This window comes from Vulpes lagopus, chromosome 3, assembly GCF_018345385.1.
Source record: "Vulpes lagopus strain Blue_001 chromosome 3, ASM1834538v1, whole genome shotgun sequence".
NCBI classification, from domain to species: domain Eukaryota; kingdom Metazoa; phylum Chordata; class Mammalia; order Carnivora; family Canidae; genus Vulpes; species Vulpes lagopus.
The window spans coordinates 113389542-113407748 of record NC_054826.1 but is presented as its reverse complement, the minus strand read 5'-3'; the positions used below and the strand labels follow the sequence as shown (position 1 = coordinate 113407748).

Genomic DNA, 18207 nt, shown 5'->3' with positions numbered 1-18207 from the left:
GGTGAAAGGGTGATGGGCACTGAGGGGGGCACTTGACGGGATGAGCACTGGGTGTTATTCTGTATGTTGGTAAACTGAACACCAATAAAAAATAAATTTATTATTAAAAAAATAAAAGCTCTAAAATTTCAATCGAAAGCTTTAAAATTGTATTGATTCTTGATTCAGCTATTTTATTTCTTGGAAATTATCCTAAGAAAATAATCATAGATCAAGCAAGTAAGTAGCCACCAGAACACTGCTCATCACAATGTTGTTAATGATAGCAAAAGCTAGAAAATAATGAAAACAAGTGCAGAACCATCCCAAGTTTGAAAAAATAAATCTATGTGCACTTATATGCATACGGAAATGTCAAAAGGATGGTTATTGAAATGTTAATAGTGGTTATCTTTTAAAATATATATTTTATTATATGATCTATTCATATTTTTTCTAAAAAATCAAGAATGCATTTCACACTCACTATACCTATTATAAAAAACAGAACAATACATGAGAATGTGGAAAAATTAGAATTCTTGTGCATTGCTGGTAGGAATGTAAAATGGTACAACCACTATGGAAAACACTGTGGCAATTCCTCACAAACTTGAACACAGAATTACCACATGATCTATAAATTCCACTTTTGAACATATAGCTAAAAGAAATGAAAGCAAGAGACTCAAACAAACATTTGTACCCTCATGTGTATAGCAGCATTATTCACAACAGCCAAAAGGTGAGAGCAACTCAAGTGTCTACCAACGGATGAAGAGAGAAACAAAATGTGGTATTAACACACAATGGAGTATTATTCAGCCTTAAAAAGGAAGGAAATTCTGACACATCCTACAACATAGGTGAACTGTGAAAATATTACTAAGTGAAATAAACTTTCAAAGAAGGACAAATACCATATGCTTCTACTTATATGAGATACCTAGAGTAGTCAAATTTATAGACCGAAAGTAGAATGGTTGTTGCCAGGGGGACAGAAGGAGGGGAATATGGGGAATTAATGTTCATAGAACATGGAGTTTTAGTTTGTGAAGATGGAAAAAGTTCTGGAGATAAATGGTGGTGATGGTTGCAGAACAATGTCTAACATTACTGAACTGTACACTTAAAAAGAGTTGAAATGGTAAATTTTTTATGTTATGCACATTTTAGCACAATAAAAAAATAATCTTCTAAACCCAAGAATAAATAAAAGATGAAGGGAGAGGTGGAAGAGGAAGAGAAAAAGAAGAAAGAAAGACAAAAATATTCAGTCAGTTGGGTGTCTGACCCTTGGTTTCAGGTCAGTTCACAATCTCAGAGTCATGAGACCAAGCCCCAAGTCAGGCTCTGAACTCAGCACAGAGTCCGCTTGAGTTTCTCTCTCCCTGTCCCTCTGCCCCTCCCTTTCCCCATTCTCTCTCTCTCAAATGAAGAAAATAAATAAATCTTTAAAGAAAGAAAGAGGAAAAGTATAAATGTACTACTATCTAACTAATGGTCCAGGGCCTCTATGCAGTTCATCTGATAGATGACATAAAGTGTGCTACATGTGCTGAGGAAAAACTGTGTAGAGGGGTACTGACATCTACTTGTTCATTCATTTATTATGATTATTATATAAAGTTTCGAACATAAATACTGAAAACATTGCACAGCAAACATTTGTATAGCCCTCTCCTAAATTTTACCATTAGTTTTTACTTGTTTTATCATACACCTGTTTATTCCTCTATCCATTCATGAAGTCATCTTATTTTAAACTTCCCCATAGGGCAGCCTGGTGGCTCAACGGTTTAGCGCTGCCTTTAGCCCAGGGCCTGATCTTGGAGACCCCGGATCGAGTTCCACGTCAGGCTCCCTTCATGGAGCCTGCTTCTCCCTCTGCCTGTGTCTCTGCCCCTCTCTCTCTCTCTCTCTGTCTCTCTCTCTGTCTCAAGAATAAATAAATAAAATCTTAAAAAAAATAAAATAAACTTCCACATGAACTTTAACATTTATGTTATTTCCTGTTCAATATTTGTTTATATTTTTCCACTTGATATAAAATTTATATACAATGAAATGCACAAATCTTAAGTGTACATTCACTGAGTTTTGACAAATGCACATATCTAGTGTAGACCAAATCTCTCTCCATATATATGTTACTATCACTCCAGAAGTTACTTCATGGCCATTCATATACTTTTTTATAATCACAAAAAGTAAAGCCATTTGGAAAGCATTTATATTTTGATCTCCTTTTTGTTAAAGAAATATAGAAAAAACTAGAAGAAAAAATATTGAAACTATTTCTAGGTAGTTAGATTACCATTGGTTTTTATTTTCAGCTATTCCCTTCTCTGTATCTTCTAAATTTTATATGTTATTATGGTGGTAAGAAGAAAAACAGTAAAAGCTACTTAAAAGAAAAAATTCTTTTACTCTTTTAGTAAATGATGTCACACATAGAGTATCCAGTTATTATGGTGATCATTTTGAAGATAATGTGTACAGCAAAATTGGAAACATTTCAATATATTACAATGACAAAATTACAACAAATATTAATGTCATAATCACCATGATGTGATGAATTTAAACACACAAAACGGGACTAGAAGGAAATAAGAAAAACAAAAGTGCTACATTTTTCATTCTATCACCTGGAGCCTGTTTGAGCATGGGTAAATTTGAGGAGAAAAAACTTGTATGAATTTTTCTAAATGAAAATAGTTAAAACATCCCATAAGACCCTGACTTCAGGACCACCCATCTCTTATAAATGTGGACCCAATCAGGCAAGCTAAAAAATCTCCCCAAGCCTTTGTAAAAATCTTACTTGGACCACACATTTTGATTGGATTTGGAACCATACGATCCAAATTATTACAGCAAGACAAAACAAACAAATACTGTTACCTCTGTCTGGAAAGATGTTGTTTTTTGTGAGTTTGACGCTTTTGGGCCTTGGATTGTTATCATCCATACCCATGATCAGGTTGCGGAAAAACAGATCAAATTTCTTCCTGCTCTCCGCATTGATGGTGCCTGCCACGGTCCACACCAAGGCAAAGAGGAATAGACCTTGCAACCAGAGAAAGATCTGTTGACTTGTCAGACCTTCATATAATTCACTTTCCTCATCTATTTCCCTGATTTCATCTAAAAGCAAGAAAAAGGAACCGTAAGAGAAGCTGCATATATCCACCTATATACAGATCTAAACAATGTGAATTGGGTGGTCTTGTCTGTGTGGGCTCTGGGGAGGGGACTGATAGTGGCTGAGTGGCTATCACCCACCAGGTCCTTTATCCACTTATAAACATAAGTGCTAGTTTTTAATCATTTTTCTTTTCTTTTTTTTTAAAGTAGGCTCCATGCCCAGTGTGAGCCCAATGCAGGGCTTGAACTCACAACCCTAAGATCAAAACCTGAGTTGAAATCAGGAGTCAGACACTTAATCACCTGAGATACCCAGGTGCCCCTTTTCTTATTTTATTTTTATATACTTTAGAATATATTTTAATATATTTCATATATTTTAAAATATATTTTTTAATTTTTCTAATTTTGAAAGGACACAGGAACCAACCTGAAGGAGCTCTCAATGGCTAACGACATTTGAGGAACAAAATAATTACAACATTGGATTATAACCCATAGAATAAAATAAATATCTATGAGTCCATACTTTAGTTAGTAAATAACTGAATTAGCAAATAAATAAGGAAGAACAGTTCTTCCTTACAGAAGAATTCTAATTAGTAAATGTAGAAGGAATATATATAGAAATGGAAAATTAACATTAGGCAAATGCCACTGTTGTAACTATGGTACACAAGACTCACTACTGGATGTTAAAATCAGTGGAGGAAAATTTGGGGAGAAATAGGATATTTGCATAGTTTCAAATTATATTCCCCCAAATACTTACCAATTATGAAGGAAAAACATAACATTACACTGGAGAAATGTGGCTCTGGCCAAAGCTAACTTTGACAAACAGCCTTCACCAGTCATAAGATCTATCAACATCATGTACCTTCTTATGATGCACTGAGAAGGATGCATCATCACTTTTGTAGTATTCTTGCTGAAAATGCATAAACCCAATCTAATTATGAGAAAACATGAGGCAAACTTAAATTGAGAGACATTCTATAAAATAACTGGCCAGTATTATCAAGTGACAAAGTTATAGAAGATAAAGAAAGAGTGGAGCATGCAAATCTTGATCTAAGGGTCATGAGGTCCCATGCTGGAGGTAGAGTTTATTCAAAAAAAAAAAAAAAAAAAAGGCAAGGAAAGACTGAAGAAATGGCATAGATTAGAAGAGACAAATGAGATACGATTTATAAAAAATGTGACCCCCTGAATTGGATCCTGGAACAGAAAAAGGACATTTGAGAAAAAATTGGTGAAAACCAAATAAAGTCTGTAGTATAGTTAATAGTATATAGTATCAATGTTAATTATTTTTATTCTGATCGTTGTGCCTTGGTTATATAAGATGTTAACATTAAAGGAAGCTAGGTAAAGGGATATGTGACTCAACATACTTTTAGCGATTTTTTTTGCAAGTTTAAAATTACTTTAACATAAAAGGCTAAAAATGTGTTTATTATTCCTTATCTTAAGACCTTGTTGATCATAGTTATCATGCTTTTGCATTTTAGCACTAGCAGACTAAAAAGTTAGGGCTTTGAAATCAGGTATGTGTGCATTCAGACCCGGTCCCCAGTTTTTGTAGTTGTATGTCTTTTAGCACTCCTTTTTTTTTTTTCTTTTAGCACTCCTAATAAGGATTCAAGACTACAGATTTGGGAAGGCAAGAGATTATGTCACTCAGTGCTGGGAACAATGAGTCCATTCTTCATCCGATGCTTTCTTCCCTAGAGGAGATACTACACAAGGATAGGACACTGAGTTTGGGAAAGTATGCAAAACTTAACAACTAATGATGCAAATATATGGCATTGTATGCAGTTAGTGTGCCTTTGAAAAAATTGCTGGTAATTTTAACTTCAGAAAATCACATAAAATGTAGCCAAAGAAAGTCTCCACTCAATTGTTCACCATGTTATATTTTTTACCTGCACCTATAAATGCTTTTGGAAGAAATGAGCTGAGAAAATGTTCATGTAATAGGAATTATAGGAAGATCCATCTTGAGTTTGAATTATGTGGCATCTTGAAAAAGAACTGGCATCTAGTAAAAGTTCTCCAAATGGACACGCCTTGATCACTTCCAACAGAATTCAATGCAATTTGATTTATGTGAGATAATTACTGAGAACTTCTCCAGGAACATTAAATAAATAATTCTAGGATTTATGTGCTTGCTATGTCCTAGAGAAGGTTCTCTAGTTTTGTAGACTGATGTGATCAGTTCTCTTAACAGTGTAACCATGTAATTAGTGAATTCAGATTTTTGTAAATTTTTTTTAGCATGGGAAAATTTGTGGACTTATTTTTTTCAGGATTTTTAATTTTTTTCTCAGATACATTCACACTATCATCTAAATTTGTTTCCCTCCAGGATATTCTAGTTAGGTAAAGATGGACAAAAGTTATTACTCCCATTGTGTAGATGAGGAACCTAAGAGAGGAAAAGATGAGGTAATTTGCATAAAAATACTCAGGAAATTAATCCAGATTAAGGGTAAACCAAAACAGATGGACTCTTCCACTAAACTCTACTGGCTATACTCCGAACGCTTGCTTATTCTAGACCAAAATTCTGGTCTCATTGTGACTCATGGTGAGGGGAATAGAAGAGATGGGGAGAAGAAAAAATATCCCACACATACTCCACTTTCATTTGGCTTAAGAATATTAGGTAGCACATACCAAGCAGGGAGGAATACAGTCTCATCATTGAGAAGGCAAGGTGGACAGGAGATGTTTGGACCACAAATTTACACTGAAGGCGAATAAATTCTAGGCAGGGCTGGACAAGCCACATAAACATGTCATTGACCTGAAGGTAGAAGTGAAATTTGAAGAGATATTATCAAAAAATGAACATTAAGATCAAGGCCTCAGTATACCTCTGGAAGGCTGGAGATGCTGGTAAAGTTGCTGATTATTTTTGAGAATGGGTGTATGGGGAAAAAAGATTACAGACACCAAAGCCCCTGACTAGCTTCCTACTTAATGGACAGGCTGTGAAGCCCACAATGCCATCCCTGTTTCACACCCCAGAGCTAGATACTCAGGGATACTTGGAGCTACTGTGGGTCAGCTACAAGATACACAAAATAATTTTAGGACCCAGACTGGGTATCTGACTTGTTTGTACAAAAAATGTTAGGAACTCTAAACAAGATTTTCAAATGACTGTTCTGCATTTGTAAGGTTGGACTCCTGTATAAAGTAGCCATAAGAAGCACAGAGTTGGACAGCCTCAGTGGCTCAGTGGTTTAGCACTGCCTTCAACCCAGGGTGTGATCCTGGAGATCCAGGATCGAGTCCCGTGTCGGGCTCCCTGCATGGAGCCTGCTTCTCCCTCTGCCTGTCTCTGCCTCTCTTTCTCTGTGTCTCTCATGAATAAATAAATAAAATCTAAAAAAACCCAAAAAACAAAAAGAAGAAGCACAGAGCTAAGTTTGGGGCTCATTTTCAGTAATTCTTTGTATGTATTTACTTGTGGGTATAATGATTCTTGTCTCTGCTACCCACCCCAGCTACTCTTTTATTTTATTTTATTTTTTTTTAATATTTTTTTAAATTTTTATTTATTTGTGATAGTCACAGCGAGAGAGAGAGAGAGAGAGAGAGAGAGAGAGAGAGAGAGAGGCAGAGACACAAGCAGGCTCCATGCACCGGGAGCCCGACGTGGGATTCGATCCCGGGTCTCCAGGATTGCGCCCTGGGCCAAAGGCAGGCGCTAAACCACTGCGCCACCCAGGGATCCCCCCCCAGCTACTCTTTTAAAAAAATTCCTCCCTTCTCCTCTCATTTGAGTTTTTTTTTTTCATTTTTGTTATATGTGGCTGTCACTGTAAATTATCTTGTTATTTTTTTTTAGAAGTAGGCAGGTCATCACTAAATAAATGCATTAATAGATATGTATATGTGTGGATACATATCTATATTATAAATGTATAGACACATTTATATGTATATGAATATACATGTGTACATGGATATGTGGTATATTCATCCAGCCAATAAATATTTATTGAGCATCTGCTCACTGCCATGTTGTAGGTGCTGAGGATAAACAACTGACAAGATATACAAGATCTCTGCCCTCATGGAGATTACTGAGTGGCAGACAAACAATAAATAAACAGGCAAGGAAATAAAGTACTTAAACTCATGAAAAGTACCAGCAGGAAACAAATAAAGGTGTTGCAATGGGGAATAACAGGAAGGTCTTATTAGGATGGTCAGGGAAGGCTTCTAAGAGTAGGAGACCTTTATGTTGAGACCAGGATAATGAAGGAGAATTATCCCTCACAAGATAAAATGGGATATTTTCAGGAAGAGGAAGAAAAGGTGCAAAAGCCTTGAGGGGATGAAACCTGGGGTCTTCTAGGAATGAGAACAAAATGCAAGGGCTGCAGGGTAACAAGCTGAGGAAGAGGGCAGGTGATGAGGTTGGAAAGGCGGGCAGGGCCAGATCGTAGCCTCAGAGGTCCTGTTAAGAAGCTAGACTTTGAAAAAAAAAAAAAAAAAGCTAGACTTTTTGAACTAAGGACACTTAAGGAGTCCCTGAAAGCTTCTGGTGCAGGTATGTAGACTGGTCTCTGGGTGTGCATGTGGACATGTATCTGTATAAATGTATGCAATTACATTATACACACTGTACATGTACATAAATGGGACAGGAACGGGGCCATTCTACATAGCTCACCAGAGTGTTTCTGCAGTGGGAAGAGAACCTAACTATACCTTTCTTGGCTTCTTCAGTGGGAAGCTTTCCTAGGGAACTCTACTAACACAGGGAAAAACAGGAGACACCAAAAGCCTGGGTTCTGCTTCCCTAGTCTGAGACTATGCTCGGGTACCCACCTAACCTACATGTTCACTTATTTTTTAGGAAGGGAAAACAGGTATAGACACTTTTAGTAGCTGCAATACAAGCTTTTCTACACTGGTTCCAGGTGCCTAGCTATGGAAGATACAGAGTAAAGGTCACCAGGATGGGGAGTGGCCGTTCAGAGAGGAGCATAGTTCTTTCTAATCTGGCCTATTCTAGAGCAATTTCTAGAGATATTTCTGCAAGTAGGGCAATGGGAAAGGGCATGACATCTAGATGAAGATGTGTGTAGAAGGTATTAGTAATGAGGAATATGGAGACAGGGAAGGAGGGAAGTAAAGAAATGTGATGGTCTCACCAATTCCTTGTGCTCTTCAGTGAGGCTAGTGGGAAGGGTGTCCATGTAGGAGTCCTTCAAGGGCTTCCAGCCTAGTTGATGGGGCTCCATGTAGATCATCCCACACCTGGCAGGCACAAAGAGAGGACCAGCCTGATCCACATCCAGGTTCCCAAGCAGACAGTTGTGAGGTAAATGCAGGTAGTCACGGTAAAGTAAGAGGCTGGAGTTTGGATTGGGAAACAGACCCTCACCAGCTCCAGCCCAAAGGGAAGGGTCCCAGATTTTGTCAGGAAAGGCTGAAAGCCAGTGATAATAGCTGGGGCTTGGGAGTTAGAGTGCTTTGGGTCTAAATCCCAGCTCCAGATTTGACTATCTGAGTAACCTTGGGCAAAATTTCCTTATTGTCTCTGAAATTCTACATCTTTGTTGTAAATCAAGAAATCTTAAAAAAAAATACATAGTTCATAAGGCTATTGTAATGGTTAAATAAGAAAATAATAATTCAGCACCATTTCCGGATTAAGAAAACTCTTAATCCATGTAAACTATTATTAACATTACTATTAGCATGTACTGATCCTTTATGTAGTAAATGTTTTGTTTTTTTCCCCATTCTGTTATGTCTAGGTACTCTCTTGTTTGTTACTAATATGGCTGCTATTTATTATCTACTGCACGTCAGGCACTATGCTACATCCTAATGGTCTTTAAATATTCTTCTTAATGGTCACATTTTAGATATGAGGAGAGTGTGGCTCAGAGAGGCTGAGTGACTTCGAAGAGGTATCACAGCTAGACATTGGCATGGCCAGGGTGGGAGCCCAAGTTGGTCTGACTTGCCACTGCTCTTTCTACTCCCTGACATTGCTTTTTGGAATGTGGACTGATTTTTATTGTTTCATGAACTTCAGGCACACAGGATTGGATTACTTATCATCCTTAGCACACTAACATTAGCCCATGCATGGCCTTTCTTAGTTGTTTTCAATAATGTAGTGAGTGCTCATGAACCCACCACCCAGACAGAAGTTTGGATCTTGACAATAATCTTCATCTAACCCCAATGGTCTCCCTTACCCTATACGTCTGGCTTTCCCTACCTGAGGAAACACAGTCTCTTGGATATCATGGTTACCCATTTATTGACTGATTTCTTTCTTACATATGTTCCTAAAATGCATATATATTTATTTTAGTTGTTTTTAGCAGTTTAAAGGAAGACATTATGCTGTATGTAATATTGTGGGCTTACTTCATACATAATATTGCTAAGATTTTATACTTACTGTATTTAATAAGATTTATCCATTGGGTTCCACGTCAGCACAATTCATTTATTTTGAGTAATATATAAATATTATAATTTGCTACAGAAACATTCATTCAAAGGGATACATGTACCTCTATGTTTATTTCAGCATTATTTACAATAACCATATTATGGAAGCAATCCATAGATAAATGGATAAAGATGTGATATATCTATAAAGTGGAATATTACTTGGCCATAAAAAGAATGAAATCTTGCCACTTGCAACAACAAGGACAGAGCTAGAGAATATTATGCTAAATGAAATAAGTCAGTCAGAGAAGGACAAATACCATATAATTTCACTCATATGTGGAATTTAAGAAACAAATGCACAAAGGAAATAAGAAAAAGAGAGAGGCAAACCAAGAAACAGACTCTTAACTATAGAGAACAAAGTAATGGTTACCAGAGGGGAGGTGGGTGGGGTATGGGTGAGATAGGAGATGAGGATTAAAGAGTTCACTTATCATTATGGAACAAAAATAAAATAAAATGATAAAAAATTACAATTTGTGACTTGATTACATTAATTCATTCCTGTTAATGGGCATTTGGGTTGCTTCCAAGCATTTGTTATTGTTATTTATGCCACTGAGAATTCCTGTAGATGAATTTTATTGTACATGGGCAAAAGTTTATTAGAAGTAGAATTGCTGGTCATGACACATGTGAAGTTTCAATCTTAGAAGATCATATCAAACTCCTTTCCAAAGTACGTGTCCAATTTTAGATTCCTACCAGCACCATGGGTTGAAGACTGGGTTTAGGATAAATCAGAGGGACAACAAATAATGTAGGTGATCCACTTAATCACATTTGTGGGTTTTTAGGGTCAGTGAGGCCACACAACCCTCAGGATACCAGTGTAAGGCTCACTGACCTGCTCACAGTGGCTGGAGAGGCCTGCTCCAGATCTGCTGGCTCAAAGATCAGACTCATCTTAGGGCTCATCTGGATAATTTCTCCACTCATTAAACATAGCTGAAAGTACAAAGCAGAGGTGGGAAAGTCAGGCAAAGGGGTTAGATTCCATCTGCAAGTGAAAGGCCTCAGGGCAGACAGAGATGGTTTAAGTTCATTCAACAAATATTTCTTGAGTACCAACTATGCATCAGGCACAGGTGCATAGGATAAAACAGACAAAAATCTCTGTGCAGATGGAAGATTGAGAAGTTATCAGACTATAGCAAGTTTCATAGTTCTTACTCAGTGTTTAACATAGAACTTAACTCATACCTTCCTCCTGTTTTATTTGCTTGTTTCCCATGAAAGACTCCTTTTGGAATCCCTCATGAACTGGTGCAGGGCTAGAGGGACAAGAGCATTTCCACAAATCCTTTCTGGGATGGAAGGAAAGGCCATCAGAAGTCCTAGTGGTTAGTAGGTATGTCGCCATAGAAAGTAGTGTGAGTACATAGGGCAGCCTCTGAGTATGTACAAAGTTAGTAGTGCTGCTTCCCATTTGCCAACATGGGTTTAAGTGAGATATTTAAGTCATAAGATTACCTGAGGCTTTGGTCTCTCAGGGGCAAAGAGAAAACCCTATCACTCCCTGCTGCTCATCCAAAGTTGTACTAAACAAGTCCTTATATTACCTGGCCCACATAAAACACACCTGGAAGCAGGTCACTGCATGTATCCCGAGGAAGGTCATAGCTGTTATGGGGCTGACACCACCAGCAGTGTCATCTCTGAATATTAAGAAAAGTAAAAGACACTGATACCTCCGACACTAGTTTGATTTATACCCAGAGAAGAGTCATCAGAAAATTCACTGATTATTGATTCTTTATAATTATCTTAAGACCAACAAGTACATTTGTACAATTAGTTTATATAACGTAGCCTATATCATGTAATAAAACATTTCTATTTTTATATGTTATGTAATCAAAATTATGCACGTGCTATAATTAGCATGTGTGTGTAATTTGGATAATTAGGTCTTCCATTGTTGAGCATGACTCACTCACAGTCTTGTGAAATTTTAATGCACTAGGAAAGCATATTTTGATTTGATAATTGTGTATATTCAGTGTAGAAACTCTTCCTTAAAAATGGTGATTAATTTAGTTTTATTTTAACATACAGTAAGATAACACTTGTTATATGTCAGGTGCTATTAAAAGCACCTGGGGAATATTATCTTATCTCATCTTCCTGATTAACACTGTGATGTGGACACTATTGTTCCCATTTTACAGATGATGAAACTGAATAGCTTGCCTTGGTTCATCCAGCTGGCAGGTGGCAGTGCAGAGTTTGAACTCAGGCTATCCAGCTCCAGAGTCCAAGCTCTTTAGGTGCTATGCTTACTGTGGCAGAATATATTTTCCAAAGATTGTTGCAGGGACAGCTTCCATCCCACGTGTGTTTTTGCAAAGTGGCCTTGCCCTGCTCCATCAAGAAGTGGAGCCTCTCCCCCCACTCCCTTGAATCTGGGACTTCTTAGACTCATAGAATTGAGAAAAAGCAATGCTATGCCAGTTCCAAGTACAGCTCTTAATTTCCTGGAAGCTGTCACTTCCTGCCTTTTGGAAAATTAACTACCATGTAAGAAGTGCCACTGTTCCAAGCTCACTAAGTGAGACACCCAAGGCACATGGAAACCCAGCTGAGCCCTTCCAAACTTTATAATCCACAATATTATGAGCAAAGTAAATGGCTGTTTTAAGTCTCTAAGTATACAGCAATGGATAACCAAAACACATTCCACATGTCAGGCACAATGTATGTGCTACTTGTTTAATTGCCAATATCCCTATTCTGTTACTACCTTTTAACAAATGAGGAAATTGAGGTCCAACAGCTCAATTCTAGAGCTAGTAATTCAATATGATATCAATACCTAGGCTTTTAACTACAATGCAACATTATCCCTAAACATACAAAGCTTACCAACTACAAGTACAAACAGAAGCGTAATTCATAAGCTGTTACTTTCTTGTGGGGCATTTATTCTTACTGCAATAAATGTATGCATTATATAGTTTTGGTCAATTACTTGAATAAGAGAATTTATACCATACCTATGTAACAGTGATAGGACACTAAGTAGTACCTTTTTATTGTCATCCAGAACTGTGTTCATATTTTCAATCCAAACAGCATCTACTGGCCCATCAAATATAATCCACTTGCGTTCATCAGACATTGAAGACGCTTGCTCCCGGAAAGCATTGGCAAGGATACCATCTGTCCACTCATGGCTCACTGGGTCAAAGCACCCATAGAGCTGCCCCATGGTGATGGCCTTGGGGTTGATGATCCTGTACTCCACAGCAAATTCGTCCATCTGGTTGGCTGGGCAAGAAGGTCCAACATGAGTTACACAGGTTCTGGCAAGACCAGAACATTAGACAAGATGTAATGCCATCTCAAAGACCGACCAACCTTCAAGAATATGCCATCCTAGGAGAGTCCTTATAAAATTCATACTCAGTCATTATAAAGATCAGGATATCTGGATGTGCAATGACTTAAATGTAGGTTATTATGCCCATTAGTGTCCCAGCATATTTTCTTGGGTCTCATTTCAAACAGGGCAAATATGCTAGTCAGATCTAAAGAAATCTGCTTGGGCTGAAATGAACTCAAGTAGTAAGGGAGAGAGGGAGGTCCGTGCTACCAGATGTCTTTATGTACCTGGCTGTCACAACTACCCTAAGAACCTTGACTTTGACTTGAGATAACAGCTTACATGTAAAAGATTCTAGAAAATACTCATTACTTTCCCCCACGCCTCTATCTGAAGGACTAGTTTAGCCCTGAAACCTCTTCTTAGTTGTTCAGCAGGTGGCCTCTGAGACAGTCACACCATGAGAGTACTAGGATCCAACACAGGCTAATAGATGGCACATCAAGTGCACCTGATAAAAGAGCTGAAAATAACCACACTTGTACATGATTCTTCAGAGTAAGGAAAAGTTGGAGTGCCTGAACCATGAACTAAATAAAGAACCATTTCTGCAGAATCCCAAGGCAAAAGTAATAGGGAAGCCTCTTTTCTCTTCATTTAGTTTCCTAAACTGTGTTCAAATGACCAGAATATGAAGTTTGAAACTCCCTAATTAGTTCGTAGGCCACATTAGTCTCCAAAACAAAAAAACCTCAAAAATCCAACAGCAACTCAAGTCAACAAATATTGTTAGAAAAAACATGTTAAGATGAAGTACTGAAAGGAATTGTGTAAATATAAGGCACTGCTTTTCAAAACTGCTGGCTTGTGGGGTGCCCGGGTGGCGCAGCTGGTTGAGCATCTGACTCTTGTTTCAGCTCAGGTCATGATCTCAAGGTCTTAAGATCCAGTACTGAGTCAAGACCACTGAGTCTGCTTGGATTTCTCTCTCTCTCTGCCTCTCCCCTCTACTCTCTCACTCTCTAAAATAAATCAATAAATCTTTTAAAAAATAAACAAACAGGGGCAGCCCGGGTGGCTCAGCGGTTTAGTGCCGCCTTCAGCCCAGGGTGTGATTCTGGAGACCCAGGATCGAGTCCCATGTCAGGCACCCTGCATGGAGTCTACTTCTCCCTCTGCCTATGTCTCTGCCCCCCACCCCCGTCTCTCATGAATAAATAAATAAAATCTTTAAAAAAATAAAAAAATAAACAAAAACACAGGCTTGCTTTTTTATGAAGGAAAAAAACTTCAAAATTGTTGCTCTGGCATTACACATAGCTTCCATTTGTCAAGCAGGAACTGTGCTAGGTTATTTTCCTGCATAATCTCATTTAATTCTCACAACAATCCCATTTCACACGTGGGAAACAGAAGCTAAGAGAGCTTTAGTCATTTGTCCAAGATCTGGCTCTGATTCAAAAGTCTGAGGTTTTGGGATCCCTGGGTGGCTCAGTGATTGAGTGTCTGCTTTCAGCTCAGGGCATGATCCCAGGGTCCTAGAATTGAGTCCTGCATTGGGCTCCCCACCCCAGGGAGCCTGCTTCTCCCTCTGCCTGTGTCTCTGCTTCCCTCTCTCTCTGTGTCTCTCATGAATAAATAAATAACATCTTTAAAAAAGAAAAAAAAAAAGCCTGAGGTTTTATCTTCTACATCAAATGGGAGGAAGGAGGAAAGGGGTGGAAGGAGGGAGGGAGAAAAAAGGAAAAGGGAAGGGAAGGAAAGAGAGGGGAAGAAATGATGAAAAGAAAAAAGGAGAAGAAAAGAAACCATGCAATAATTGGCTTTCAGGATAATTTGTTTAGGACAGTGGCAGGAGTTTCTCTCTCATTGGAAAGTCTTTGGAGGGGAATCCCCGGATGGCTCAGTGGTTTAGTGCCTGCCTTGGGCCCAGGGTGTGATCCTGGAGACCCAGGATCAAGTCCCACATCAGGCTCCCTGCATGGAGCCTGCTTCTCCCTCTGTCTGTGTCTCTGCCTTTCTCTCTCTGTCTCTCATGAATAAATACATAAACTCTTAAGAAAAAAAAGTCTTTGGAGAAGCTATTATTCAGCATCTGAGAAATAAGCGAAAATTCCTCCATTTAATAAGATGCACATAAAATCCCTGTTAAAGCTCCCCCACCCCCACCTTTATTTTCTGCTTGCAGACATCTGTGTACCATGTTCTATTTCTGGCTCTGATGTTACAGTCCAGGGATGGCAAAACTAACAGCCTGGCATTATCTCCATGGAGCCAGCCAACCTAGTGGGGAGTCCTATGCTCCCATGAGGCCAGGGATATGGGCTTTACCTTCGTATAAATCACCCAGAGCTGCAGCCAAGACTTTATAAGCACAGGTCTTGCCGCCCATGGGGTCTCCAACAATCATATAGCCATGTCTTACCAGCATCATCTCGTAGATCTGGGAGGAGACATTTAAGCAGTTAATCATTGCAGACCTCCCAGAACTTCAAGCTAGTCAGAAGTCAATGGGGAATGAGGGACTGAAACGGGGATTCCCACAGTCACTTCTACCTCTGATGAACTATAGCCTTTTTTATGATCTATAGTCTAAATATCTCTTGGATAGGGGTGCCTGGGTGGCTCAGTTGGATAAGCGTCTGACTCTTGATTTAAGTTCAGGTCATGATCTCAGGGTTGTGAGATTGAGACCTGCATCTGGCTCCACACTGGGCATGGAGCCTGCCTAAAATTCTCTCTGCCCCTCCACCCCCTCACTTGCACACACACACACACACACACACTCTCTCTCTCTCACTCTTTCTCTCTCTCTCAAATAAGTAAATATCTTTTGGATAAATACATACATTTTTAGGTTCCATATTATTTAAGAAATGGGTACTCTTATTTGCTCTTTACCTACCAATGTGCTAAGTATCAAGGGACTTACCTAGATTATTTCATTTAATCCACTCAGGTATTACTAGCGTCTAGTGGTGGGAATGAATACTGAGCCCAAGAGAGGTTAAATAACTTGCCCATGCTTATCAGTAGCAGAGCCAGGATTTGGACAGAAGACTGTCTGACTTAAAAGACTTAGCTGTAGGGCAGCCCGGGTGGCTCGGCGGTTTAGCACTGCCTTCAGCCCAGGGCCTGATCCTGGAGACCCGGGATCGAGGCCCACGTCAGTCTCCCTGCATGAAGCCTGCTTCTCCCTCTGCCTGTGTCTCTGCCTTTCTCTCTTTCTCTCTCTGTGTCTCTCATGAATAAATAAATAAAAACTTTTAAAAAAAGAGACTTATCTGTAAAATATAAATGATCTTCCCGGTAATTGGTTCTGGGGTGGTCATGTGACTTTACTTCAAAGTAAAGCACACTTCAAAGCTAATACTGAGACTTTATGCTGAAGCAATTTGGAGAGCAACGCTCTTTTTCCTTCTGGGCTTGACCCTGGGACAATCTGAAACTGAGGCTGCTGGGACCCAACCAAAAATGAAGTTATAACTCAGAGACAGCCCAGAGATGAAGAGAAAGGTTTTCAGATCTGAGATCTGAGTGTCTGAGGTCAAATATACCTGGGCTTTTTAAGTTAGGTAAATGAACAGATTCCCTTTTGTTGACCAAGGTGGTTTGAGGTGGGTTTCTATCACTGGAAACTGAGAAAGTTCTGACTAGTTCAAGCCCAACACCCTCAAATGTTTTGTTTCATCCCCAAATTAAAAAAAAAAAAAAGGTACCCCATGGAAGATGGTCAGAGGAAAAACACTGGATTTCAACTTCACCTCCTAGAAATGAGACCCGAAGGCACCCCCATCTGTATCTAGGCACCTCTGATCGCTGTCATTCAGTTCCAGTCTACCACAATTCCAATTCCTGACTTCAGCGAACATAAACCAGGTACATTCCTATATGGACACAGGGAACTAACCTGGATAATTTTCCCAATAAACCAAGGTACTGGTTGGAGTTTCATCTTTTTGATGTTTTCATTCAGTACTTCCATAAAAACTTCATAGTCTGGCTTTGGAAGAACAACTCCAGGAAACAAATCTGATATAATTCCCTGTTAACAAGAATTTGAGAGAAAGTGGAAAGGATGAATTGTCAGAGGTATGACCTCAGTATTTTCTGAAAATGAGATTTATAGACAGCAGAAATCTTTTTAAAATTCCAAACCTCATTTTTCTATGCCAAAATTCATCCACAAATACAAAGTCCAACACTACCTGTAAGACATGATTTCCCTCCCCAAAAAATTTTACAAGGCAGTAAATATTTAATAAGTCTGTATTGTTTGACAATGTACTGGAAATGAATAAGATAGTCATGATTTCTGTCTTTATGGAACTCACAGTTTGATAAGGAAGAGAGGCATTAAAATAATTACAAAAGAAAACTACATTTGGTTAAAAAAAAAAACCAAAAACCTACCCAAACCCAATGGCAGCTATTATTCTATCAGTGAAACCATTTTTATTAAAATCAGGAACTGGACAGGGATAGTGCTATCACTATTATTATCTAACTTCGAGGGAGGGTGTCTGGTGGTAGGGGTTGCTGGCTGGAGATGGAGAAAGTGCCAAATAGTTCGTCTTTAGAAATTGAGTCTCAGTGCTTGGCCGAGGTCCCAAAGCACTGCATACCTGAAACAGAGGGACATCTTGAGCCAAGAACTTGGCCAGATTAACATCAAGCAAGGCCCGGAGCAACAGAACACTCTCATTCTCTTCAGGATACTTGAGCTTCAGGTTGCCAGCAGCCGTGAGCACAGACTTGACTGCCCGCATGCCGTAGTCATAGTGATGCTGTGAGGACAGCTGCTCTGAGCACAGGCGGTAGGTCGCCACAATCTTCTGGGCGAGACTAGGAGGGCAGAAATACATCTGCAGATTGCCAGAGAGGACCAGCTCCTGCTCAGCAGACATTCCCAACATCCCAGTGTCCTGTCCCTTCAGGAATCAGGCTTGCTCATGGACTTGATGGAGAACTATCATTTGAACTACCATAGTAGTTACTTCTCCTCTAAGAGAAGAAGTTACCATGGTAACTACCATGATGAACTAAGAAAGCCTTCTAATTCTTTCAAAGTTAGGAATAAAATAGCAAGCACACACATATGTATACAATCTATAAGAAATTACATGTGTGATACTTCTACACATATATGTGAATGTACAAGTACACGCACACACACACGTTTTAGAAGAAACATCCAACTATTAACAATGTTAATCCCCAGAGAGTGAGACACAAGGTCACTG

General features: G+C 38.9%; 1 protein-coding gene across 1 annotated transcript in view; it reads right to left on the bottom strand.

The window, feature by feature from the left end:
* DNAH3 (dynein axonemal heavy chain 3) overlaps positions 1 to 18207 on the bottom strand; it is a 167261-nt gene that overhangs the window by 69668 nt on the left and 79386 nt on the right. Inside the window, exons 33-40 of the mRNA XM_041749430.1 lie at positions 17590 to 17809; positions 16875 to 17009; positions 15296 to 15407; positions 12668 to 12909; positions 10487 to 10587; positions 8313 to 8418; positions 5818 to 5947; positions 2887 to 3129 (exon numbers count right to left, since the gene is read on the bottom strand). Of these exons, the coding sequence (XP_041605364.1) occupies positions 2887 to 3129; positions 5818 to 5947; positions 8313 to 8418; positions 10487 to 10587; positions 12668 to 12909; positions 15296 to 15407; positions 16875 to 17009; positions 17590 to 17809 (1289 nt within the window). The remainder of the gene's footprint in view (positions 1 to 2886; positions 3130 to 5817; positions 5948 to 8312; positions 8419 to 10486; positions 10588 to 12667; positions 12910 to 15295; positions 15408 to 16874; positions 17010 to 17589; positions 17810 to 18207) is intronic.